The 24,161-nt window shown below is 32.7% G+C and overlaps 2 protein-coding genes across 4 annotated transcripts; one reads left to right on the forward strand and one right to left on the reverse strand.

The window, feature by feature from the left end:
- The first annotated feature begins 391 nt into the window (after positions 1-391).
- LOC124543801 lies at positions 392-1,732 on the forward strand. The gene is made up of 3 exons (XM_047122110.1): positions 392-548; positions 925-1,089; positions 1,231-1,732. The coding sequence occupies exons 1-3, from the start codon at positions 512-514 to the stop codon at positions 1,722-1,724; spliced, it is 696 nt and encodes a 231-aa protein (XP_046978066.1). The 5' UTR covers positions 392-511; the 3' UTR covers positions 1,725-1,732.
- A 498-nt stretch (positions 1,733-2,230) lies between these two features.
- Positions 2,231-23,711, reverse strand: LOC124543813. Of its 3 annotated transcripts, XM_047122130.1 has the most exons (6): positions 23,447-23,711; positions 10,436-10,493; positions 9,568-9,624; positions 8,851-8,858; positions 4,307-4,551; positions 2,231-2,649 (listed from the first exon to the last, which is right to left on the reverse strand). In XM_047122130.1, exons 1-6 carry the CDS (start codon positions 23,499-23,501, stop codon positions 2,461-2,463), a joined length of 612 nt encoding a protein of 203 aa, XP_046978086.1. In that variant the 5' UTR covers positions 23,502-23,711; the 3' UTR covers positions 2,231-2,460. The 3 variants fall into 3 exon arrangements, with proteins under 3 accessions (XP_046978086.1, XP_046978077.1, XP_046978094.1); XM_047122121.1 differs by lacking the exon at positions 9,568-9,624 and having other exon boundaries at positions 10,310-10,493; XM_047122138.1 differs by lacking the exons at positions 8,851-8,858; positions 9,568-9,624 and having other exon boundaries at positions 4,307-4,454; positions 10,310-10,493; positions 23,447-23,710.
- Between the last annotated feature and the right edge of the window lie 450 nt (positions 23,712-24,161).

Consider the following 24,161-nt stretch of genomic DNA (forward strand, 5'->3'; position numbering starts at 1 on the left):
GACTGTTACTGATCTGACATCTGTCATAAAATAAACATAACCTACAATATCCAAATACGCCGCTGGCCTTGGGAACTAAGTTATATCCCTCGTGTCTATAATTGCAGCGGTTCACATGCCCTTCAGATCAGGACACAAAATAATGCTAAGCATGACTGTTTATCAATATATAACTGAAATGATTGGATTATAATCCGAACAAACTAAGACAGGTCTGTAATAAAATCTTAACGATATAATAATAACATTGGGTTTGGGTTTATTGAACTCATCAAACTTTTTTGATTCAATGAAATAATGTTAGCTATACAGATACGATATTATGTTTTCGTCAACTTCCCAATGATAATGATAATTATTAATAATTCTATAAGATAAACCATTTTCATGTATTGTCTCCGGTAATTGCTGTACTTCCTTTGCGACATCATTTAGTGTAATTTATGTTGTTTATATAAAACGTAGGAGACACGCGAATCAAGCTTTGTGATGTCTCAGATCTCACATAACAATGTCGAGATCATTAGCCATATGTTTTGTGATTTTAGGTAAGAATATTAATTTATTTTATTATTTGCTCACGTAAAAAATAATTTAAAATTCATTTTGTATTAATTGAAAAACTATTGACAAAATCATTGTAGCTGTTACAAAAAGCTTAAAAGCACTTGTGTTGAAAGTGGTAATGCAACTATTAGTAACGAAACTGTTTTATAATAATACTTTATGAATCATATGTAATATTGTTAAAGACAAGTTACTTAAACTAACTAAGCCTAACTACAGCAGATTTATGTGATATATTATGGACAGAAATATTGTTCATTCAGTTTTAGACGCCGGTGTATATGAATTCAATGAGTATTTACAAATAATTTATATGAGTTCATTATTAAGTTAAATGAGGAATTGCTTTAATAACAGGTGTGACTAGAGTAACTCCGCAAATATCATCTAAAGTTGATTTTGCGGAAGAAGAATCAACCGTCGAGAAAACTTCTGATGCCGATGAGGATCTGGAAGTGAAGCATACTATTGTCGTTTCAACCAAACTCAAAAACAATAACCGAAGGGGATTACATACAGACGGTATAAAATTAATTTAACATTAAATTAAATCATTCATTTGACTACATCCACCGGAACACTACATACAAATGAGCATATTAAAATGTCCGCTTATGTCCATGTAATTGTTTTAACGTTAATAGCATATTGTACATGTTTTAGGCGATGCGGGTGTTCTTACATACAAAGTTGGTAATAAAAATGCTAATGATGAGGACAGTGGTGAAGTTCCCATAGTTAAAGCATTCAAATCAGTTGAAACAACACAGATAAGAACGCCAGACTCTCGTTTCAAGCCTGTCACATATTCTTACCCAGAACTCGTGCTTCGAAATAGGAATTCACGTGACGAATTTGACATATATCCAAATGTAGCAACAAATCCCATGCAGTGGAAACCTTCGTCGTTCTTTAATAATGTGAACTGGTGGAATCAAGATAATGCTCACTTCGACAGTCACGCCAGGAGAAGCAGACCTGATTACCAAAAGTTTAATAGAAGAGTAAATGATGATGGTGTCAGAGAGTTCTACTGCAAAAAATGCAGAGAAATGAATGGTCTCAGAGGATGCATCCAAACGAAAACCAATTCCTTAGTCCTTGAAAGTACAACACCGAAAATTAAAATTGACGGAAAATTAGCTAAATTAAATTGATAGTGTACTATGTTTGTTTTATTTGATGGGTATATAGCAAAGTGATGATGCTATCTCGTAACCTTGGGATGGGCATAAAGGTTGCAACGTACTCATGAGTAATATGTTAGTCGCATATTTAATAAATCTTCATAGAATTGCTGATTTTATGGGAATTCTTTCATATACGACAGCTGTTATGCTATTGTTTTTTATTAGTAGCAATAACTATGTAAATCGTATTGTGTGAAGGTTGCATACCAAGTATCTGATTTCACTCAAATAAAAAGATTAAAAAAAAAGTTTTTTTTTTTAATCAAGAAGGTCAGGGTTTGCTAGATAATTAAATAGTAAGTAGGTATGTATCTAAAATAAAACATGAATTAAGCAAACATAGCAATCGGACAAAGTGCAGTTACCCGTAGGTTTTTATAGCACATACCTACGACATAAAACTTATGTATGTATATATTTCTAGCAAGTTTTTATGGTTGTTAATTTACCTTTAATCTAAAATAAAACATTAATTGTCTCAGCGCCAAATCATTTATTTAATATATTATATTTGAAAAAATCGGCGATTATTAGATAAATACCTATATAAAGTATTTTACATATTAGAATAATACATATCATGTTCAAATCTAATCACAGCCTTTCTAGACACGTGTCATTATGAATATACAAGCCATTAGGATAAGTAAATTTCGTTTATAAATAGATAAGTAACAATCGGCGCTATTCGGAACCTTTGAATTTAGCTGTGAACTTCGTACTTGGTAACCTTTCCATTTTCATTGACGACGGTCTCCGAACCTCGCATGCCCGTGACCTTGCCGTCGATATTGGCGGACGAGGCGTACGAGGAACTGGAAACGCTGACGAAATTCGGATTTCCATTATCAGCTTCAGCGCCTCGACTTGTTACGTCCACGTTTGGCAAACCCTGGAAATTTTATGATTGTAAGATGCATACATAATTAATGAATCAGTACAAAGACAAGAGACTTCAAATGCAATACTTCTGAATAGGGTTAGCGATGGTCAAACAAGTTATTTACTTGGTGGTAGGGCTTTGTGCAAGCCCGTCTGGGTAGGTACCACCCACTCATCAGTTATTCTAACGTCAAATAACAGTACTCAGTATTGTTGTGTTCCGGTTTGAAGGGTAAGTGAGCCAGTGTAACTACAGGCACAAGGGACATACATCTTAGTTCCCAAGGTTGGTGGCACATTGACGATGTAAGGAATAGTTAATATTTCTTACAGCGTCATTGTCTTTGGGTGACGGTGACCATTTACCATCAGGTGGCCCATAGGCTCGTCCGCCAACCTATTCCATAAAAATTGCGAACTTAGCGATTAGCGAACTCAGTGCAGCGTAACCAAATCTACATCCAAATATTTAGCAATTATGAATTTAAAAATCTGGATCAAAAATGAAGTAACCGAAAGGCAAACATGTATGCAAAAGTCTTCCCTGCAAACATGTATGCAAATTATGCAAACGTACTTGATCACGAGATGTAACTTGTTTAGTAATTAAAACATCTTGTAGTTTATTCGCGTGCTTTCTAGTGTAGATTAAACTGGGGTTCAAGGAACTCTGCATTTCCTTAGATGTGCGCTGATCTTAATTCTTCTGATATTATGGTTTTAAATTGTGTAATTTTATTCACACCCTACTAGTCCCTTTTTATGTATTCCTAGTCCCTAGACCCTAGACTCTTTTTGTGTATATGTCTCTTGTCACAAAAGAATAGCTGATTTAGAAAAAAATAATTTCTGTTATATCACAGGAACTATCCCGTATATTTGTGACTTCAGATCTTGATCAGAAACACCAATAGTTACTTTATGAACAAACAATAACCGTAACAACGAAAACAACAACAGTGACGTTATTTAATAGAAGAACACTTGTAAAAATCTTTAAATTGATAAAAGTTAAGATTTGCATACTTAAACGTTTCAATGTTTCCCACGATAACATCAAAATAGTGCGCCATTAATATTCATTATGGTTTGGTCACGTTTAAAAATGACCTAACTCAATAATGACGCAATATGCACATCAGTAGGTATTGTAGTTTAAATTTTTCTTTTTTTAATGTACAGGTTAGATGGACAGGCTAATAGGTCAGCTGATGATCCATAGAAGGCATTGTTAGAAATATTATCAACGCTTACAATGCTAACGTGCTGCCGACCTTACGAACAAAGATGTTATGTCCCTTGTGCCCCTGACACTGGCTTCAACAACAACAGCCTGTAAATTCCTACTTCTGGGCTAAAGGCCTCCTCTCCCTTTGAGGAGAAGGTTTGGAACATATTCCACCACGCTGTTCCAATGCGGGTTGGTGGAATACACATGTGGCAGAATTTCTTTGAAATATGTCACACGCCTCACGATGTTTTCCTTCACCGCTGAACACGAGATGAATTATAAAGACAAATTAAGCATATGAATCAGCGGTGCTTGCCTGGGTTTGAACCCGCAATCATCGGTTAAGATGCACGCATTCTAACCACTGGGCCAACAGTGGCTTACTCACCTTAAATGGCTGTTTTGGGATAGAATAGATGATGAAATAAAGTCTTACGGGGTTGATCGGATCAATGGCCGCAATTTGTCGCCGGTAACCTGGCGCGACCACAGCACTGGCGAATGCGGACTGATGCGCATTATTGTCCATATTGGCGCGGAATCTGCCTGGTCCAAAGAATGGGCTTCCAGTAAATTGTGGCAACCTAAAGAAATTGGGATTATAACCAGCATGGTTATATGTTATGTCAAACGCTTTACGAGCAGCGTGTGACGCTAGTCTCTGACTCTCTATATCAGAACCTAGTAGATAAATAAGTATATATAGGTGCGTGCTGCGTCACCACAGATGAGCGCCAATAAAGTCAGTGCGTAATGAGCTACAGCGCGTTTCACTTGTGTCCTATATCTACCAGTGGCGACGAGGAACATCTACCCACAAAGCGAAAAATAAAAAACGAACAAAGGAATTGAGGCGGATTAAAATGTTTTCCAATTCAAAGCCGTTTTTTGGAAATATAACTACATTTAATCATCAGCATCAAGATTGGGTCACATATAAAAGTCGACTCCAGCAGTGGTTCGTGGCAAATGACATCGATGGTGAATCGGACAAAGGAGGTCTTAAAAGGCGCGCCATATTGCTCAGCGCATTCGACGAGAGCACTTATCAACTGGCCAGCAATCTCGTTTTTCCAAAAACTCTTGACGCAGTGAGTTATGTGGAAATTGTACGAGTTTTGGATGTACATTTTACTCCAAAGCGCTGCGGGTTTGCAGAACGTCATCACTTTTACGCGGCGTCGCAGCGACCGGGGGAGTCGCATGCGCAGTGGGCGGCGCGGTTACGAGGTCTAGCGAGCCATTGCAGTTTCAAGAATTTAGAAGAAGCTTTGCTAGACAAATTTGTGATGGGGATGCTTCCGGGTACCGAAAAAGAAAAACTCTTCGCAATGGAAATCGGGGAGTTGTCGATGGCAAAGGCGGTTGACCTGGCGGAGGGCGTGCGGTGTGCACGCATGGCGACTACGGCAGCAGGCACAGCAGAAGGAGTCAGCGTTGACCCTTTGTTTAAAATGACAAAGGGCCGCACCAATCGTAGTGACGGTGATAAGTGTTCCGTGTGTGGTCGAAAGAATCACAAATCTAGTGAGTGTCGCTTTGTAAATTACCGGTGTAAGAAGTGCAATAATAAGGGTCACCTGCACCGAATGTGTAAAAAAGTCAATTACGTAGACTCAGATGAGGTGAACGAGGGTGACGACGGTGAGTTTTTTAATATTCGCAGTAATAACGGGGGGCCTATGACCGAAACAATATCTATCAATAATATTTTATTAAAATTTCAAATTGATAGTGGGTCGTCTGTAACCGCTATATCAGATAAAACTTATTATTCTTATTTTAACAGTGTTACTTTAATTCCTACCAACAAAAAGCTTATCAGTTATAACGGAGGCTTAATTCAAAGTTTAGGTATAGCTAGGTTACCAGTGACATACAACAATAAAACAAACGTATTAGATTTCTATGTCATACAAAATGGAGGGCCGCCATTGCTTGGTCGCGATTTTATTTCAAAATTTAATTTAGAATTATCACCAATTAACGGTTGTTATCATGTGTCGTCGGTACCGGAATCGGAATTGCAATCATTTTTAAAAAAATACTCGGATATTTTTACCGACGAATTAGGTTGTTTTAATAAATATAAAATAAAATTGCACTTGAAAGAAAATGCAAAACCAGTTTTTATGAAAGCCAGGCCGGTTCCGTTTGCGTTAAGGGATAAAATAGATAAAGAAATAAGCCGTTTATTGCAGATCAAGGTCATCGAGCCCGTCGAGTTCTCGGAATACGCGTCACCTATTGTGCCGGTGTTAAAACATAACGGTACGGTTCGTCTATGCGCTGATTATTCACAAACGTTAAACAAACAGTTATTAGTGGAGAAATATCCTTTACCGACTATACAAGAACTATTTACACGATTACATGGTGGGGAACAATTTTCAAAATTAGACATGTCTTCAGCGTATAATCAGTTCGAATTGCTAGATGATAAACATGTCACTTGTATAAACACACACAAAGGGTTATTTAAATTTAAACGGCTTGTGTTCGGGTTGTCTTCGGCCCCCGCCATATTTCAGAGGGCCATGGAAAGTATTTTATCGGGGATAGATGGCGTACTTTGCTTTTTGGATGATATCCTTATTACAGGAAAAGACAAGGTGGAACATTGGGCTAGGTTAAAATTAGTTTTCGATAGATTAAAAGATTCGGGCTTAACTTTAAGAAAAGAGAAATGTGAATTTTTCAAAAATGAAATAAATTATCTCGGATATATAATTGATAAAAACGGGATAAGGAAATCGTCAGAAAAAGTTAAAGCAATTTTAGAAGCTGCAGTCCCTAAAAATTTAAAAGAATTACAGTCGTTTTTAGGTTTAATTAATTATTATAGGAATTTTGTACCCAATGCATCCACGCACTTAGCCCCTCTGTATGATTTATTAAAAAAAGGAGCTAAATGGTCGTGGTCCCCGCAACACGAAAGGGCGTTTTTGGAAGTAAAAACATTTTTAACTTCAGAAAACGTATTAGCTCATTTTGATTCAACCGCAAAAATCATATTAACGGTGGACGCTTCACCTTACGGGCTAGGGGCGGTGTTATCGCAGGTCGGAGCCGACGGCTTAGAACGTCCAGTTTCGTTCGCTTCACGAACGCTAAACTCAGCTGAAAAAAAGTATTCTCAAATACAAAAAGAAGCCACGGCTATAATCTTTGGGGTACGCCGGTTTCATCAATATTTATATGCTAGATCCGAGCCGTTTATATTAAGAACCGACCACAAGCCGCTTATTTCAATTTTCGGTTCCCATAGGGGTATTCCAGAGGTGTCTGCAAATAGGTTGCAAAGGTATGCAATATTTTTGTCAGCATATAACTACACCATTGAGTATGTCAAAAGCGCCAACAATAGTGCAGATTTCTTATCGCGCGGGATTCGGCCGGCGACAGCAGCGGCGTCGACCGACGGAGCTGCGAGTATTAGTCCGGGAGGAACTCGCGAAGACGCCGGTAGTGTACGTGGATGGAACGAGACGGCTACATACGTCAATTTTATTTTAGAAGGATGTTTACCGGTGACATTAGATCAGTTAAAACATGAGACTAAAAATGACCCGGTACTCACTCAAGTTAGTGATTATGTCTTTAAGGGTTGGCCTCGGAAAGTTTATGATTGTAATTTATTACCATATTTTAAATGTAGGTTGCAGTTATCATTAGAAAATGGAATTTTAATGCGGGGGCATAAGGTAGTTATTCCAGAAAATTTACGTAAACACATATTATTAGAATTACACAAGTCACATTTAGGTATAGTAAAAACTAAGGCGGAGGCCCGTTCTAGATTTTGGTTTCCGGGAATTGATGAAGCGATAGAAAAAATGATCGGAGATTGTTCAACATGCATTAGTATGCGGCAATCGCCACCCCGCGCTCCGCCGGCGCCCTGGCCGTATCCGACACAACCATTCAATAGAATTCATATAGATTTCTTTGGACCAATTCAGAATAAAATGTTTTTTGTAATAGTTGATGCTTACAGTAAGTGGGTTGAGTGTTTTAATATGAATAACAATATAACATCGGGATCGGTTATTGGTAAATTATGTGAATTCATGTCTAGGTTCGGGGTACCTCAAACAATCGTGAGCGATAACGGCACTTCATTTACATCTGAGGAGTTTAATGCATTTTGTAAATTAAACGGAATATGTCACTTGACCTCGCCGGCATACCATCCCTCCAGTAACGGCCAAGCAGAGACTTATGTTAAAATAGTGAAAAAGGGCATAAAAACAGCTTTGTTGCTAGGTGAAAATGCGCAAGATATGAATAATAGGTTATTAAAATATTTATTCGACTATCGGAATTCTGTGCATAGTACAACGGGGGTGTCTCCCGCGAAACTGGTATTCGGTCGTCAACTGAGGTCAATACTAGATCTTTTAATTCCTCATCCGTCGCCTTCGTCCCCTCGTCTGAATAATCATGTTCAAAACAAACAGTGCTTGCAGACTAAATATCACGGCGGAAAATTAAGAACTAATTTTAAACCAGACGATGTAGTGATGTTTAAATCTTTTATAAATAAAAATAGATATGTGTGGTGTAAAGGTACTATTATCAAACAGTTGGGTAAAGTGTTATACTTAATAAAGACTTGTGAAGGTATTAATGTTAAAAAACACAAAAATCAAATTGTTTTGTCAAGGAATGTGTCTAAAAACCAACTGGTTCAACCGGGGAACAGTAATCGAAGTGAGGAGGAAAATCAACACCGAAGTGATGTGAAACTTGCATCAGTTCCCTCGACGAGGACGCAAACTAAGATGGTTTTGAGAAATATTCCTAGAGTAAACTATAAAAAATATTTTTAGATAAAAATAATTGTCAAATAAGGGGGGAGGAAATAGTAGATAAATAAGTATATATAGGTGCGTGCTGCGTCACCACAGATGAGCGCCAATAAAGTCAGTGCGTAATGAGCTACAGCGCGTTTCACTTGTGTCCTATATCTACCAGAACCAAAAATCCTGGAAACACAATACATAATTCAAACACACACCACAACTATATTAGTCACAAATGAGGCAAACGTGAAAGCGAATAAATATGCTTGTGTTAGTAAATACATATCTATACCCACTCACACTACAATGTAAATATAATTAACAGATAATAAAAACAGTGAATAGGAAGAACAACATAAAAGTAATACAGTACAATAATTGTAGAAAAAAAATGCGACGAACAATATTGTTTAGTTAGTTGAGGATGTGTTTCGACGTTTTTTTGCACCGGCTTATTAGCACAGAACTCGAAATAAGAATGATAGCCATTTAAATTCTTAATTTTAACAGAAAAAAAATCACACGTAATTAATATAAGTAGTTGTTGTTTATTTATAAATGACAGATTAATTTTATTAAATATGTACCTACCAAACATAAAACTGGTTCTAAAACATCAACTTTTAGATAGAACCTCTTAGCTACAACTGAGTCTAAACCAAACCATTTACTCAAATACACTCAAAGAAAAACATTGAAAACGGCCCCAAACGTTTAAAAGGTTACATAAATACGCCCAGAAGATTTATATTTAAAGATTTAAGAAGTGTAAAACACGCTAAATTATAAAACAATATTACAAAACGATAACACTAGGGCATTGTAACACTAAATGTTATCTTTTTCAAATATATAATAATAATTCAACCACTTTCGTTTTGAACTCGTTTACCTGAGTCTAGAAGGACGTAATCGTCTGGTAAATAGTCGATTTCTCAGTCTCGGGAAACTATAAATGATAACAATGTCACTATTAAAACAATATTAATTCACGCGGTTATGTGGTATATGGTATGTTATGTTTTACTTTTAAAGTCTTATTGTAATTAATTGTCATGAAAATTAATGGTATTTTTTTAAACCCTTATTTAATTACGGCCTATAAATGAGTGATAACCCATATACACTAACAACAACCAAGGAATGAAAGATATGTCTCTTCTAAATTTTTTTTATAAGACATTTCTTGTAGGTTTTATATTATAACACTGGCTCACTCCATTTCAACCGGGCCAGAGGTACAAGTATTAGCTCGTCATCTAATATAGTGTATTTATAGAAGTTTCTACATAAATTATTTAATAAATTATTGAAACTAAAGTAATAAATTTAAACTAAAATGTCTTGGTTATAAATTCTATCTACGCCGGAATTTAAATTTATTCTTTTAAAATTGATTATTTTCGTCGGTACCAACAATTCTAGAAAAACGGTGCTCTGATATCTTTAGCTGGTCATAATTATTACTTAGATGTATGCAATTTTCTTTAACGCTACTGTTGGTGCTTATGTTGTTAGATAAGACATAAAGATAGATAGTAAGAAGAAAGAAAAAAAATAGATTAGAAGTATTTATCGTAATATCTTCCATCACCGTAAGCTCGATAGCTTGAACACAGTATTTCGTTTCTTACTGTTGAAGTATATTTTCGTAATTCCTAAAGTAATCAGGAAAGAAATAGTCGATATCGTTGAATGGGACTGCGAAGGGATCACCGTATGGTATGAATGTGTCCCTCGGGTCGAATGTCCCACCGTACCTATTGCCTGCCGTGTCCTGATAGCTGTAGACACCTACACCTTGCGACGTTGGGTATGCTGAAATAAAACAAAATTATTGATAATAATAACAACAAATAAAGATCATCTACGAAAAAAAAAAATGAAACCGGTCAAGTGCTGAGTGTTCCGTACTTCGTACTATTATCTATAAAAACGGCAAGAATATCATGTCTGTTGTAGATATTTTTAGTACACATTTATTGTTGTAGTGGCAAAAGAAATACATCGTTTGTGAAAGTGTTACCTATTTAACTATCACCGTTCATGAGATACAACCTAATGACAGACGGACGGAGAGCAGAGTCTTTAGTAATAGTTAGCCTATTACTAAGTAAATTTTACTATTTGAAAACGGAACTCTAAAAAAACGCGTGCTATGAGGATATGTTACTATTTTATTTAAATGTTACTATTATTGAACATATTATATTTCCATGACAAGAGCCATATGAAAATAAGTTTCTCTTAAACCAGGGTGCAGGGTAACGAACCTCTTAGCTCCCAAAGTTGGTAGTGAATTAGTGTTGTACTATGGAATGTTTTTGTCCTACAGCCCTAATATTTATGAGCAGGGGTAACCGCTTACCATCAGGTGGTCGATTGCTCGTATGAGATACCAGAACAAAATATATATATATTATAAAAGTTTAATCACAACAGACAGTATCAAACAAATATACAGTATGTATACATATGCACAAATTAATTGCATTGTTCATTAAAAAAAATAAAAACGTTTAAAATCGTGATTTAAAAATCATTATCACACACACATAAATAAAATGATTCACGTTAGATCATTTAATGACAGCTTCCATTGGGTCGTGTTGAAAAACTCACGCGCATTAACGTGTGGAAAACCCTTATTAACATCGTATAAGCATTATTAATAATTGAAGACTGACGGCTGATGAAAACGTCATATAATTATTCTAAAGATTATAAAAAAAATAATTATTTGTTCGCTCGTTGAATGGGACGATAATTGAGTTTGAAATCTTTTGAGGAAAACTTATAGGAAAAATATTACCTAATATCATTCGATTCTTATGTTATCCTTGTCTTGACCTTGAAATTCAAAATCATTATTAAATATTTAGGAGGATTATACTTGCTTATTGATTGTGAAATATATACTAAGTTTCCAAAGAATACCTCAGATCTGTGACGGAAAAATATTTATATTTTTTGACACAAAAGTGTTTACGATACTAAAATTGATCAATAAAATTATGATATATTATTATTTGAAATAGTTTGCAAGTGATCGCCTAATTCCTAATTTGTACTCTTGGTTATTTTTATTATAATGTAAAGATTGAAAAAAAAAAACAAAGAGCCGAGATGTTGATTAATTATTTTATGTTTTGTTTCGCGATAAAGGAAAAGATGGCGATTTCTTCATGTGTGTGAATTTCAATTCGGTGGATACCGAAACAATGGAGCAAAGTTGTGGAAAAACTCCACATTTTCTCCTCAAAGGAATGCTTTAGCCCAGTATTAGACATACTTTAAAAGATAAATTCGTACCTTAACTTAAATATTTATAGAATTTTATATCCAAAAAGTTACGAGTTACTATGTGTAACGAATGAAAACTGGTACATTATAATATCACAGATTAAACCATAAATAATATTGAAGGCAAGATTATAACCGTAAACAAAATTTAAATAAATAAAAAAACAATAGATTTCTACATTTAGAAAACGAAAATTGCTTATTTCATACCCTTCTGTTTATGAGATGGAAGTTATCACAAATTGTTAAAATATTATTTTGTTCCGCACAGCAAGGCTGTATTTAGTAAACTGCTGTATTACAGGCTTCGAATTCACTGTTTACAGTGTGACTAATGAAAATATGGTTACTGCGCAATAATTTATTGCTATTACTCATTTTTATATTCTAGAAGATTTAATTTTATTTTATTGTTTTTTTATACATATATTGACACTTTTTGAACAAAGAAACTCTTTATAATAAAACAATAGAATGAAATATGAATATGTGTTTATTTCAATAATTAAACTTATTAGAAATAACATTATGAGATAAATTGGCTGCTTAGGAACTTTTCCGAGTCGGCCTTATCTTAGCCGTGGTTAATTTACGAGATATCACTAAGTACCCTATATAAAGATATTTAAAAAATGAAATCATATAATATTTTTTACTGAAATGATGACGAAATAATTGTCATTTCGTTGAAACTCTACAACTGAATATATTTAATTAACATTATTTAGCATTGTATACGCTCTTCTTCGGAAAGTAAACATGTCTCTAATTAATTTTATTTATTTAATTATTAGGTGTTACGACTGGTAAATGAAAAACCACTAAACATCTGCATTAATATTATTCCTTGTATCTTCAATGCTTCAACTGTTACTTTGCGCTAATCAGAACTATCCACTGTAAAGTCTTATTACATCATGATAATTTGATATAGCATAGCTCTATTTCTGAAACCACACAGCCTAAGTAAAATATTTTTAAATTGTCACTATCGATTGGGGTCGATCCAAAAAAGCCCAAGTTTTGTTACATTTTATAAATGTTGAAATTAATTTTGTCCATTAATCACGCGCTGGTCGGAAATAGTGAAGTCAATGTATTGTAACTATAAGTGTATTAAATACTAAAGATGTCATGAACACAAATACTAGACAATATATCAAAACATTTAAAAATAATAACATCATATATTTCATCGTGTCTTAATTTATTTTAATGATTCGTTTATTTTGTGTATTCAGAAGTCTGTATCATTTCGGGACCGCTTTGAGCCGAATTTATGAGTTTTTATAGACAAATTAATATAATTTATACGTGTTGATGTCCGTTACAGCCATTCATTATATTGTGCCGTTCAGACCTCACCGTAATTAACTCGCATGTTTAATTATAAGGCTCCGTGTTATGTTTAAAACTAACACCGGATGCGTGTTGTCTATGTTCTTTATAATTGCTCTGAGTAAAATAGATTGATACACGATGATAAAATATAACTTTAATAATACGTAATTTTCTCGATAAGCCGAGATGGAGAGAATTCATGAATCTTTTAAGAAGATTAGGGGTTAAAAGCCGGTCTTACATAGCTGATTGTTATTGTGCTTGTTGATAATTTATCTCGTGCTCATCATCAGCTGTGAAGGAATACATTTTGAGGTCTACTTCTGTGTGATGATAATATCCCATGTACGAACCCACTGGTATTGGAGCGGCAAGCCTTTATCTCAAAGGGATTCTTTGCCCCAAATGTGGGATATTTACATGCATTTTTCCCTTTTGTATACTATGCATTCAATTTTTGTATTGCTTTAAACTTTTTTGTCAGACTACATTATCACTACATATTATAAAACAAAGTCCCCCGGCCGCGTTTGTCTGTTTGCGGAATGGATTATCATACAGTTTTCACTAGTAAACAGAGGGATTCACCAGGAAGTATATAATTTTTTAAGGTTTTCGTGTAAATAATTTGAAACAGAATCATAAAAATATAAAATAAAACTTATATCCACCCTTGCGAAGCCGGGACGGGCCGCTAGTTATGTAGACTTATTGTTCAATCACTCACAAGTTTCGATTCTGAGAATGTGTGTAATTCTGTTGGACTTTTAGTATCAGTGAAGTGCTTTCATGACACACCCATTATCTAATGATACGAGATAATCTAAACTATGTAATGGAAAGGATTATTTATTGTTGCCGACGATGTCTATTCTAGAATACAAAACGTATTTTAAATACATCATTATAATATAAATTCTTTATTAAAAGTTCCTTGATCTCTATATAAATTCGTGACAAAGAATAAAAAAAATCACAAAATGTCATAAATTATAAATATTTAATCGAATTTTAATTCCTGGTCACATTTAAGTTTATTATATTGTTTTCATTATGAGCGGGTAATATTATTATTTTTAGGAGATATTTTTTATAATTTACGTATTAATTATTTATTAAATTCCTCGCATTTTTCGCTGTTTTATGTGCTTAAACTAATTATAATTGAACAATTAGGCAATAGTAATAATCGGTGAAAAGGTAACTTATATTCTCTATTATTTTTTAATGATTAAAAGTTATTATTACACCGCGTCTCTCTTGATCCCAAAATATATTACAAAATTCCTCATGATATTTTCTTGTATATTCGCGTACGAGATTTATCATCGACAGGTACCTTTTAACACGATAACAGTTAATGGGACATTACTTATAAATATATCAACCTCTTTTTTACTTACGTAATCCTTTACCATTAATAAAATAAACATTGTAATTGGGATATTCCATTCATAGGTGGTTCGAAAAATAAACCTTAAAATATTAAGAAGAACAATATCACGAAGTAACAGCCTGTAAATTTTCCACTGCTGGGATAAGGCCTCCTCTTCCATCAAGGAAAGGGTTTGGAACATATTCCACCAAGTTGTTGGATGTGGGTTGGAGGAATGCACATGTGGCAGAATTTCGATGAAATTAGACACATGCAGGTTTCCTCTTGATGATAAACACAATTAAGCACATATATGTATAGTGGTGCTTGCCTGGGGATTGAACCCACATTCATCGGTTAAGATGCACGCGTTCTAACCACAGTGTCATCACGATATTTATGATATTTCCAAGAAATCAAATATTGTAAAATTTTCCACAGCAGATCGAGTAAAGGAATGACTCAAATTAACGTATTTTTTTAGTATTACTAAGAAGGCACGGTGCACATATTACATTACATTGAAAAAGGTGATGAGATTTCATCGGTTATGTTCGGCTATTGATATCGTCTAATGATGCCGTGCCTGGGTACTACAAAAAGGAGGAGGTTATTAATTCGTCTGTATTTTTTTTTTAATATTTTTGTACCTACGTTATAATATATTTTATGGAATGACAAGAGTTCATTAATTAGATATGACTGCTACTATTTGTTTATCTTTTTATTAATAGCATTGAAATTGAATTGAATTCTTGTAAATTGCAGTGTAAATGTTTTCTGGAAAATTCGATTTAATTTTTTTATTCTATGTAATAATTGCCTAAGAATTCTGATTTTTTATCAATTTTTTTAGTATTTCCATAAAATGGTTAACATTATTTATACTTATTGAAACATTTATTATAAATTACCACAGACTCTCATATCTGTAGAACTCGGAAACTATAAGTACGATTGATTTAAAATTTAGCATTAGCATAGTTACAGCTGTAGCCCAGGAAAGTGTCCCATATGATATTGTCTAATAGGATAGTTGGGATAAACTCAATGGATTTTATCTGTACCTAGTACTATCATAATTGTACTCTTATTGTATGAGATTTTATTTTTACAGAAAAATAAGGATGTGAATTAGTCATGACTATTTGAAAGCTCAATAACAACTGAGTTATGACTATATATTATGTCATAAAATAATATCCTTTATTTTTAATAACATAAAAAAATAACTGTTTGATTACAATAAAATTAACATATCAATAAATTAAGTTACGGAGAAATTTTATCTCCGTAAAGTTAAAAAAAATACACATTTTATAAAAATAACCTTTTAACAGTTTTTGTAAGATTCTAAACATAATCAAGTATAAATACATGATTTTGTAATAAATTGAAATTCAAGGTACTTCTATAAGAATATACAATAGTCAAAATTTATTTTAGTCTGGTCAAAAGTAAAAGCATTATGTGAGTTATGTCCAGTTAAACTCTTTCTGTCTCTCTCCTTCTGTCTGGCTTTTTCTTTTATGTATGGTTTTAATACATATTGAATATAGAACACCAGCCAGGACACCAATATATCCCGCGACACATCCCGTTTTGAAATTACATTTTTTGCTATATCTTAGACATCCCAAATGTTCAAGCAACTGATAATCATACTTAGTAGACAGGAAATTGTTTCACATGATGATATAAAATTAACGCATTGTAACAGTTATATATCATATATATTATGATATAAGTTTGTATGAACGTGTTTGAACCGGTTGTCGGTCAAGTTCAATGAAAAAACAAACGTGTTGGAATGCGTGAACAATTAACACGATGACATATTTTACCGTTAGTTAATTTGAATAAAAATCACAATTTCCCTTAAATATAAAAAAAATATATTTATGTAGTATGTAGGTTTTGTGAGGCGATAAACATTTTAGTACAGTTCTGACCAATTTTATATCTATTATCATATCTTGGTGGTAGAGCTTTGTGCAAGCCCGTCTGGGTAGGTACCACCCGCTCATCAGTTATTCTACCGCAAAATAACAGTACTCAGTATTGTTGGGTTCCGGTTTGAAGGGTGAGTGAGCCAGTGTAACTACAGGCACAAGGGACATAACATCTTAATTCCCAAGGTTGGTGGCACATTGACTATGTAAGGAATAGTTAATATTTCTTACAGCGTCTTTATCCATGGGTGATAGTGACCACTTACCATCAGGTGGGCCACCTGATATGCTCGTCCGCCAATGTATACCATAATAAAAAATCACATTTGATAACAACATGCATGCATGGTAGAAAACTCGTTCTTTCTGTCCTATCTCTCAAATAATTTGTATAATGTTTTCCGTTTTCTACGTAAATCAGTATAGAATCAAAGTAAATAATAAAAGAAATATAGTATAACCGCGCATTGAAGGTGTAACGAGTTGTGTACTTCTTGCAATTTCATGGTCAGATGTCAGATCTCTATGGTCAGATGACCTATTCACTTAAGAAGGCGTACATTAAATTATAGCCGTTTTAATACAAGAAACTTAACAATTATAATTAAATTTGTATTTTTTACTATCTAGTCTGTGTGCCCAAGTCGTCTTGGGCACACTAACATCTTATAAGCACACGTATAACTCACTTTTTGTGAGTTTGCAAATGTATATCTGATCATCTGTCTTCCTATGGTAAATCTCAATTGTGTAATGTTTGAATAACATCTTACGGCGGTGGTATCATTTATATGTCATAATTATATCGTAGGAATTGTCGCATAACAAAAAAACAAAAAAATTAACATAATAAGTCTTCATATTAAAAAATAAACACATTTATAAAAATATGGTATATTTTTATTATTTTTTATTAGGTTTAAAAAATCTTTTATTTTTATTCGTCGGACATATATAATATAGTAAAATCATCTCCATAACAGCCTTCATCTTATGGTATCGTTATATACTATTTACATATATATTTTTAATTCTGTGATAAAACAACATAAAGACGAAGAATAATTACCCTTTTAGTGCATCTATAGTTATGAACTAAGTATTTTATACCTTTGTGTCCAAAACCTAATCTCCATTTTGTATTACACAAAAGTATAATATTTTTCCATGTTTACGTATTAATATATAGATTTATGTTTTGTCGAGCTGCTGCTAATTGGTGTAAATAACTTACATCATCGTTTGTATTCTCATTCCACATGGGAATACCCGTATAATTTTTCAGTATAGAATGCACAAGCCTCATTATAAATTTGTATAAAGATTTTTTACTAACAGTTATTTTATTTGATTAGTTTACACAATTAACAGATAACGCATAAAAATTAAAATAAAATAAAGCTGAGATGGCCCAGTGGTTCGAACGCGTGCATCTTAACCGATGATTGCGGATTAAAACCCAGGTAAGCACCACTATATATGTGTGCTTAATTTGTGTTTAAAATTCATCTCGTGCTCGGCGATGAAGGAAAACATCGTGAGGAAACCGGCATGTGCCTAATTTCATCGGAATTCTGCCACACGTGCCTTCCATCATCCCGCATTGTAGTGTAGCGTGGTAGAATATGTTCCAAACCCTCTCCTTAATGGGAGAGGAGGCCTTAGCACAGCAGTGGGAAATTTACAGGCTGTTACTTTACTTTACTTACTTTACATAATAATTAAATATGTATAAAAACTGTTTGTTTAAACTGATTAAAACCTACTCTCTATGAGATTCATATCATCAATGCGAATTTTAAAAACTTGTCCAATAAGAATTATGTTTTACAGTGTTTTAATAATAAAATTATATTTAGTCGTTTATATAAGGCCATCATCGTAGACAATTTCCTTGAAATAAATATAAACTCTAAATTGTCATTACACCGCCAACTTTGGGAGTTGAAATGTTACGTCCTTTGTACCTAGTTATACTGACTCACTTTATTTTCAAACCGGAGTAGAGCAGTAATATGCAGATATGTGTTGCTGTTTGGCGGTAGAAAATCTAATGACTAGGCGGTACCTACCTAGTAATTAAGGAGTGATAACCTAAACAAACTCTTTTTGACGTGATTGTTCAAAATGAAATTCAAAACAAGATTCTTTCGAATATCAAATTAATGTCTAGAAAAAAAAATTAGAACTTAACTAAGCAACCATTAACCAAACGTTTTTAGTAATACCATCAAAGTTTTTCCTAAGATAAGTTGTACTAAAACGCCGCGTTTTATAAACATAGTCATAGCGAATTTTTAGCAGAAACCATTAAATATTTATTAGTTTATAGCTTTAATTTAATGTATTCTAACGGGTTTGCGAAACGTGTTGTGGACTTTCGAATCCTTTTGTTGTATATAAAATGTATAAATAAATTTGTCTCTGCCCAATTAAAGCTTACACGTATGATATATCTTTATGCGTGGAGCCTGTATCGTGGGCGTGCCGTAGATATTTAATGTTTGCGTTTATTTGTTTGATTACTGTCCCAATTTCTACGCAATGATTTAAATTTATATCCAATAATTAAATTCTTAATTGCCCATAATGATTTGTGAAAATTCTACGTTTTTTTTTTCAAATAAAATCTATAAGGTTTTGGCCACATTAAATGATTATACCGTGCAATTCTTTTCCACGGTAAAATCAAAAATCTTACGTTATTTGGTGTAAGCCAAATTTGTAACTAGAATTCAAAATTGTTTTAAAAAAATACGACCTTGAAAATAAACAAAGAAAGATCAAAAGCAAATACAAATAACTTTAACATAAATAGGTCATTTATATATATCAAAAATAGAAAACGATCTAGAAATGATCCCTGTGGAATACCCATTTTTTGTATAGCTCCAGAATACTTCCGAAAATTCTCCTCATATAATAAAATACAAAAAATAATAATAATATATATTTTTCATCAAATTTTAAATATTAGCTGCCTCTAATGCTTGTTACGAAAATTATTATATTTGGTATGATCGCATTGCACAACTAATCAATTGTAACGGTTTAATACGTTAAGTATGTTTTATTGCCCTTGTTTCAAAAGTATAAACATCTTATATAATATGTGCATCAAAGAATAATTCTATAGAGCATTATATATTAAATAAAGAGCCGAGGTAACCCAGTGGTTAGAGCACGTAAATCTTAACCGATGATTGCGGGTTCAACCCGACAAGCTACACTGAATTTCCATATGCTTGATAAGTTTTTAAAATTCATCTAGAGCTTGGCGGTGAATGAAAACATCGTAAGGAAACCTGCATGTTTCTAATTTCAATGAAATTCTGCCACATATGAATCCACCAAAAAGCATTGGAATATACTCCTAACCTTCTCCTCAAAGGAAGGCGTTAACCAAGAAATGGGAAATTTACAGGCTGTCCTTATTATTTATTATCAAGAATAATTCTAAAAGTATAAAATTTAAAACCGAATTGTTAAAACTAAATAAGTAAGTAATACTGTGATGGCTTGTAGAAGTACGAAAAAATCTGTCTGTCAGTATCTCTGCTCCATTTAATAATTACTCAACTCAAAGAAATAAGTTTTTTTTACACAATCAATTTAATAAATAACCCAAAAATAGAATATGATAATGTTTGTCAAAATATAATATTACATATATGAAATAAATATTCAATGTTTCTTATAATCAATTACATTTTATCGTTTTTCATGTGTTTATGTGTTACCGGACTTTATATCAGGCCTTAGCTTGAAACGTTTTAACAAAGTATGACTGAAATGAAATATAAACTTACGGGCACGAGGCATAATCAAGTAGGAACTACAGGATAAGTTGAAATGACTACAAAGCAATTTCTTACTTGTTTTCAGTAATCAATATATAGTACAATCATATTATATGGACTCAATGAAATTAATTTTGTTGGTGTTTTTTCATAAATATATATTTTGAAGTTTTCTTTTGTCACTTTTCATCAAACGAAAAAAACGAAATTCGAAAATATAGTAGTCACAATATATTACTAGTAGAAATAATCAACTATTAATTTAATTATATGCGCCGTTTGATAAATAACTTAATTAGATTTTTATTAATATTTTTCTTTAATTCTCACCTTACTTGGTGATAAGGCTTTGTGCAATCCCGCCTGAGTACCTAATATTTCCAATTTATTATATATTCTACTGTAGTTGTGTTCCGGTTTGAAGTGTAACTACAGGCATAAGGGATATAACATTTATGTTCCCAAAGTTAGTGGCGCATTGGTTTTGTAAGAAATGAGTAAAATTAGATACGGCAACAATAGGCAATGTTTATTATAATTTGGTATTTTGACTTTATTGTATATTTATTTAAATCTTTAAAATACAGCCGTAATAATCTATTGTGGCTAATAAAAAACAGATGCAAAAGCTTCAGCTTAAATTTTTATATTATAGAAATATTTTATAATAATTCCAGTTAAACTTTACTGTTTATATCATAAATTCTCAAGTTAACTTTCTACTTTATAAGTTAGGATATATGATACCACGCGCTACGTCTATAGTAAATAACTTTCTCAAACATAATGTGTGTATATAAATTTGTATAGACACAACTTAGATGTAGCATCGGCAAAATTCGATCACATCCGAATTGAGTACGCTATCCCAAATTATCAATATTTATTTCTCATGTGAATATGACCTTTACACAAACTTAATAACTTGTAACATGACCTAATTAATTCGTCAATTTGACGCGTCGATTTACATGCACTTGCGTTCTCGGGTTGAACTGACGTGAGAATTTATAGCGACGAATAGCGTCGAATGGCGCGATAGGGAGCTATTTCTATTGGTTGTGTAAATCGGCAGTAATCGGTTTTATTTTCATTTCATTGCATTTTCTGATGCTACATCCAATTTGTGTAGTACTATACATTTATAATTTTGAGATTTTCCTTTTATCTAGTATAAAACGTTTGTTTAATTGTTTAAATAAGTTTGCTAACTTCAAGTATTATTGAGTTTTTCTTTAAATGCGTTGTGCATAATACACACACATAAAAAGGTGTTTGCTATGAATACATCGACGACATATATTGAAATATATGTTAGAAGAGAACTTCTAAGCTTTACTTTGCTCAATTATAATTGAATCAATTAAATTTTACACACAAGAGCCAATGGTTTAGTTGGTTATGAATATTTGGGGTTTTCCAGCGATTATTAATTGTTATATTACTTTAAAATAGGACGGTGTTAAGCAAAATTGACCAACCGAATACAATTAAAAGAAGGAAATCGTATATTAAAATAGGTAATTCTTGTGCTGTCACATCCATTATTAAAGAAAAGTATCTGTAATTAATAAAAGTTGTTCATAAATATTATTGCAATGTCGTGTTAATTTTGGTAATTTTCTTAAAATTTGCCAAAAAAGTTGGGACGGCAAAATATGCTATGTTTTAGGAAACATGCAAGTTTACATATATCGAATAAGGCACTTCATGTAAATGTTTATAAATGAAAGCTTTTTGAACCATGAATAATATTTTTTCATTTCTTTTTATTGTGAACTGGCTTCTACCTGCATAACATCATTAAATTATTATGCCAGCAACATTAGTTCGGCATTCCGATGGATGCCAAAAACGATGAGGTTCTTTGTTTGTTTTCGATATCATAGTTATAGAAACAAAGCCAACCGAACCAAACCAGACCAAAGTGTGCATATCTTTATGAATACAAATTAAGTAACCAAACTAATTTTTAAAACCCCATAGATTTGTTGGTATAATCCATATCATGATTTTTTGTAAATAAAAATTAATAACACTGCATAATCTATGTTTAAATAAAAAAGTATGTTTTAGTTGTTTAAATCTTATTGCAATAATATTATGATAATCATCATTGTAAGTCATAGTTTTTTTTTTGTAATTGTAATTGTAACTTTATTACTAGTCAATATTTCAGCCAATCAGGATACAGGATTTTATAAACGATTACTCGCAGTCAAAACTACAGACCCTAGTATGATATTTTTTTAAAAATAAGTTTACTTTATAACGAAGTTCGAACATAACTGTTGTTGTATATGTATAAATGCAAAAGTGATCTGCAGCTTCGTCCTAATTATTCCTTTTATAATCTTTGGCAAATGGTTCCGTGGATGTATCACGGTAAGCAATACTTTTTAAAGTGCTTAATTTACATACATCCAATACCATCTCAAAAATTTTCAATCAATCTACATTGGAGCAATTTGATGGAATAAGCTCTAAAACCTTCTACTTAAAATTACCTTTTCCCTAGCGAATCATTAACAGCGTTTTCAATTATCAATTGTAATTATAAGTCATTTCAATTTATTGCTTAATAATTGTGGAAGTTATAAATGCTTAATAATATTCTTATATAGAACCTTTTTAAATATTTCTTACCTTACATAGCAATGTGAAGTTAGCCTGTTTGTAAAGTGAATCGTGAATTACAAGTTAAGACCGCACAAAAAAATATAACTAAATAACCGGTTTCATATGTATGTAATGAGCAATGATACATGTACAATAATATAAATAAAATAGGTAATTGATTTTATGATAAGGGCTACAACTAAAGGTCCTTGCTAAAATTTTATAAAAATCGAAGTTAATGCAACTTTTAATAAAAATGCATATATTCCGTTTTTTATTTAGAATTAATGCCTTAATTCAACGAAAATGCACTAGCTTTAATATAAGATTTATTATATAGGTATGTATAGAGATCAGGATAAAATAAATACTTGTACTCACCATAGCACCACGTAAATTGTAGTAATAATACACTGATCAATATAATTTTCGTCATTACGTCACGATCTTCACTGTATATACGGAACCTGGATAAAATATATGGGTACCTTTGTTACAAACACGAGTATCTCTGTCGAACGATCGCTAGTTAGTGTTGTTAACGAGTTACCGCAGTCTATTAAATGCTCTTCCTGACCGCTTATCAAATAATACTTTTCACGGCAACATGCGATTAATGTCGAATGCGATAAGGGCTAAGTTCCTTCGATAATTTCTTAATACGCTTCTTGTTTACATATGTTTTTTTATTCTAGATTTACTGGATGTACTTACGTTTGCTAGCATCCGGGGCTTTGACATGGATATAAATACATCAATGAAGGTCGCGTGTTCCGTACAATTTATAATTCAATTTACAGTGACCTGAAACTTGAACTTTATTATCTAATGTTGATTATTTTATTTATCTCTATAACAAAAAATAATATAATGCTGATCTCTGACTTTACATTCGACTTTGTAAATGATAAGATCAAATATATGCTTCGCTTATCTTATTGGTCCATTGTGTACCTAATATGAGTGACATAAGAGTCGCAGTTCAAGGTTACGAAGAGTATGCGCTAATAAATGCGCTTCATGTCATATTTTTCCATACATAGCCGTCTATTTATTTACAATATTGCAACCAGCAATTCTTTGTATTTAAATAAGG

The sequence above is a fragment of the Vanessa cardui genome, chromosome 1, assembly GCF_905220365.1.
Source record: "Vanessa cardui chromosome 1, ilVanCard2.1, whole genome shotgun sequence".
In the NCBI taxonomy this organism is placed as follows: Eukaryota; Metazoa; Arthropoda; class Insecta; order Lepidoptera; family Nymphalidae; genus Vanessa; species Vanessa cardui.

Excerpts from the sequence above, each read along its gene's own strand:
- LOC124543813 (XM_047122121.1), bottom strand. The coding sequence starts at position 23,501 with ATGACGAAAATTATATTGATCAGTGTATTATTACTACAATTTACGTGG. Across the intron at positions 10,494-23,446 it reads ACAATTTACGTGGTGCTATG|CATACCCAACGTCGCAAGGT; the intron begins GTGAGTACAAGT and ends GTTTTATTTCAG. Across the intron at positions 2,650-4,306 it reads CCATTGATCCGATCAACCCC|GGTTTGCCAAACGTGGACGT; the intron begins GTAAGACTTTAT and ends TAAAATTTCCAG.
- LOC124543801 (XM_047122110.1), top strand. The coding sequence starts at position 512 with ATGTCGAGATCATTAGCCATATGTTTTGTGATTTTAG. Across the intron at positions 549-924 it reads CATATGTTTTGTGATTTTAG|GTGTGACTAGAGTAACTCCG; the intron begins GTAAGAATATTA and ends CTTTAATAACAG. Across the intron at positions 1,090-1,230 it reads AAGGGGATTACATACAGACG|GCGATGCGGGTGTTCTTACA; the intron begins GTATAAAATTAA and ends TACATGTTTTAG.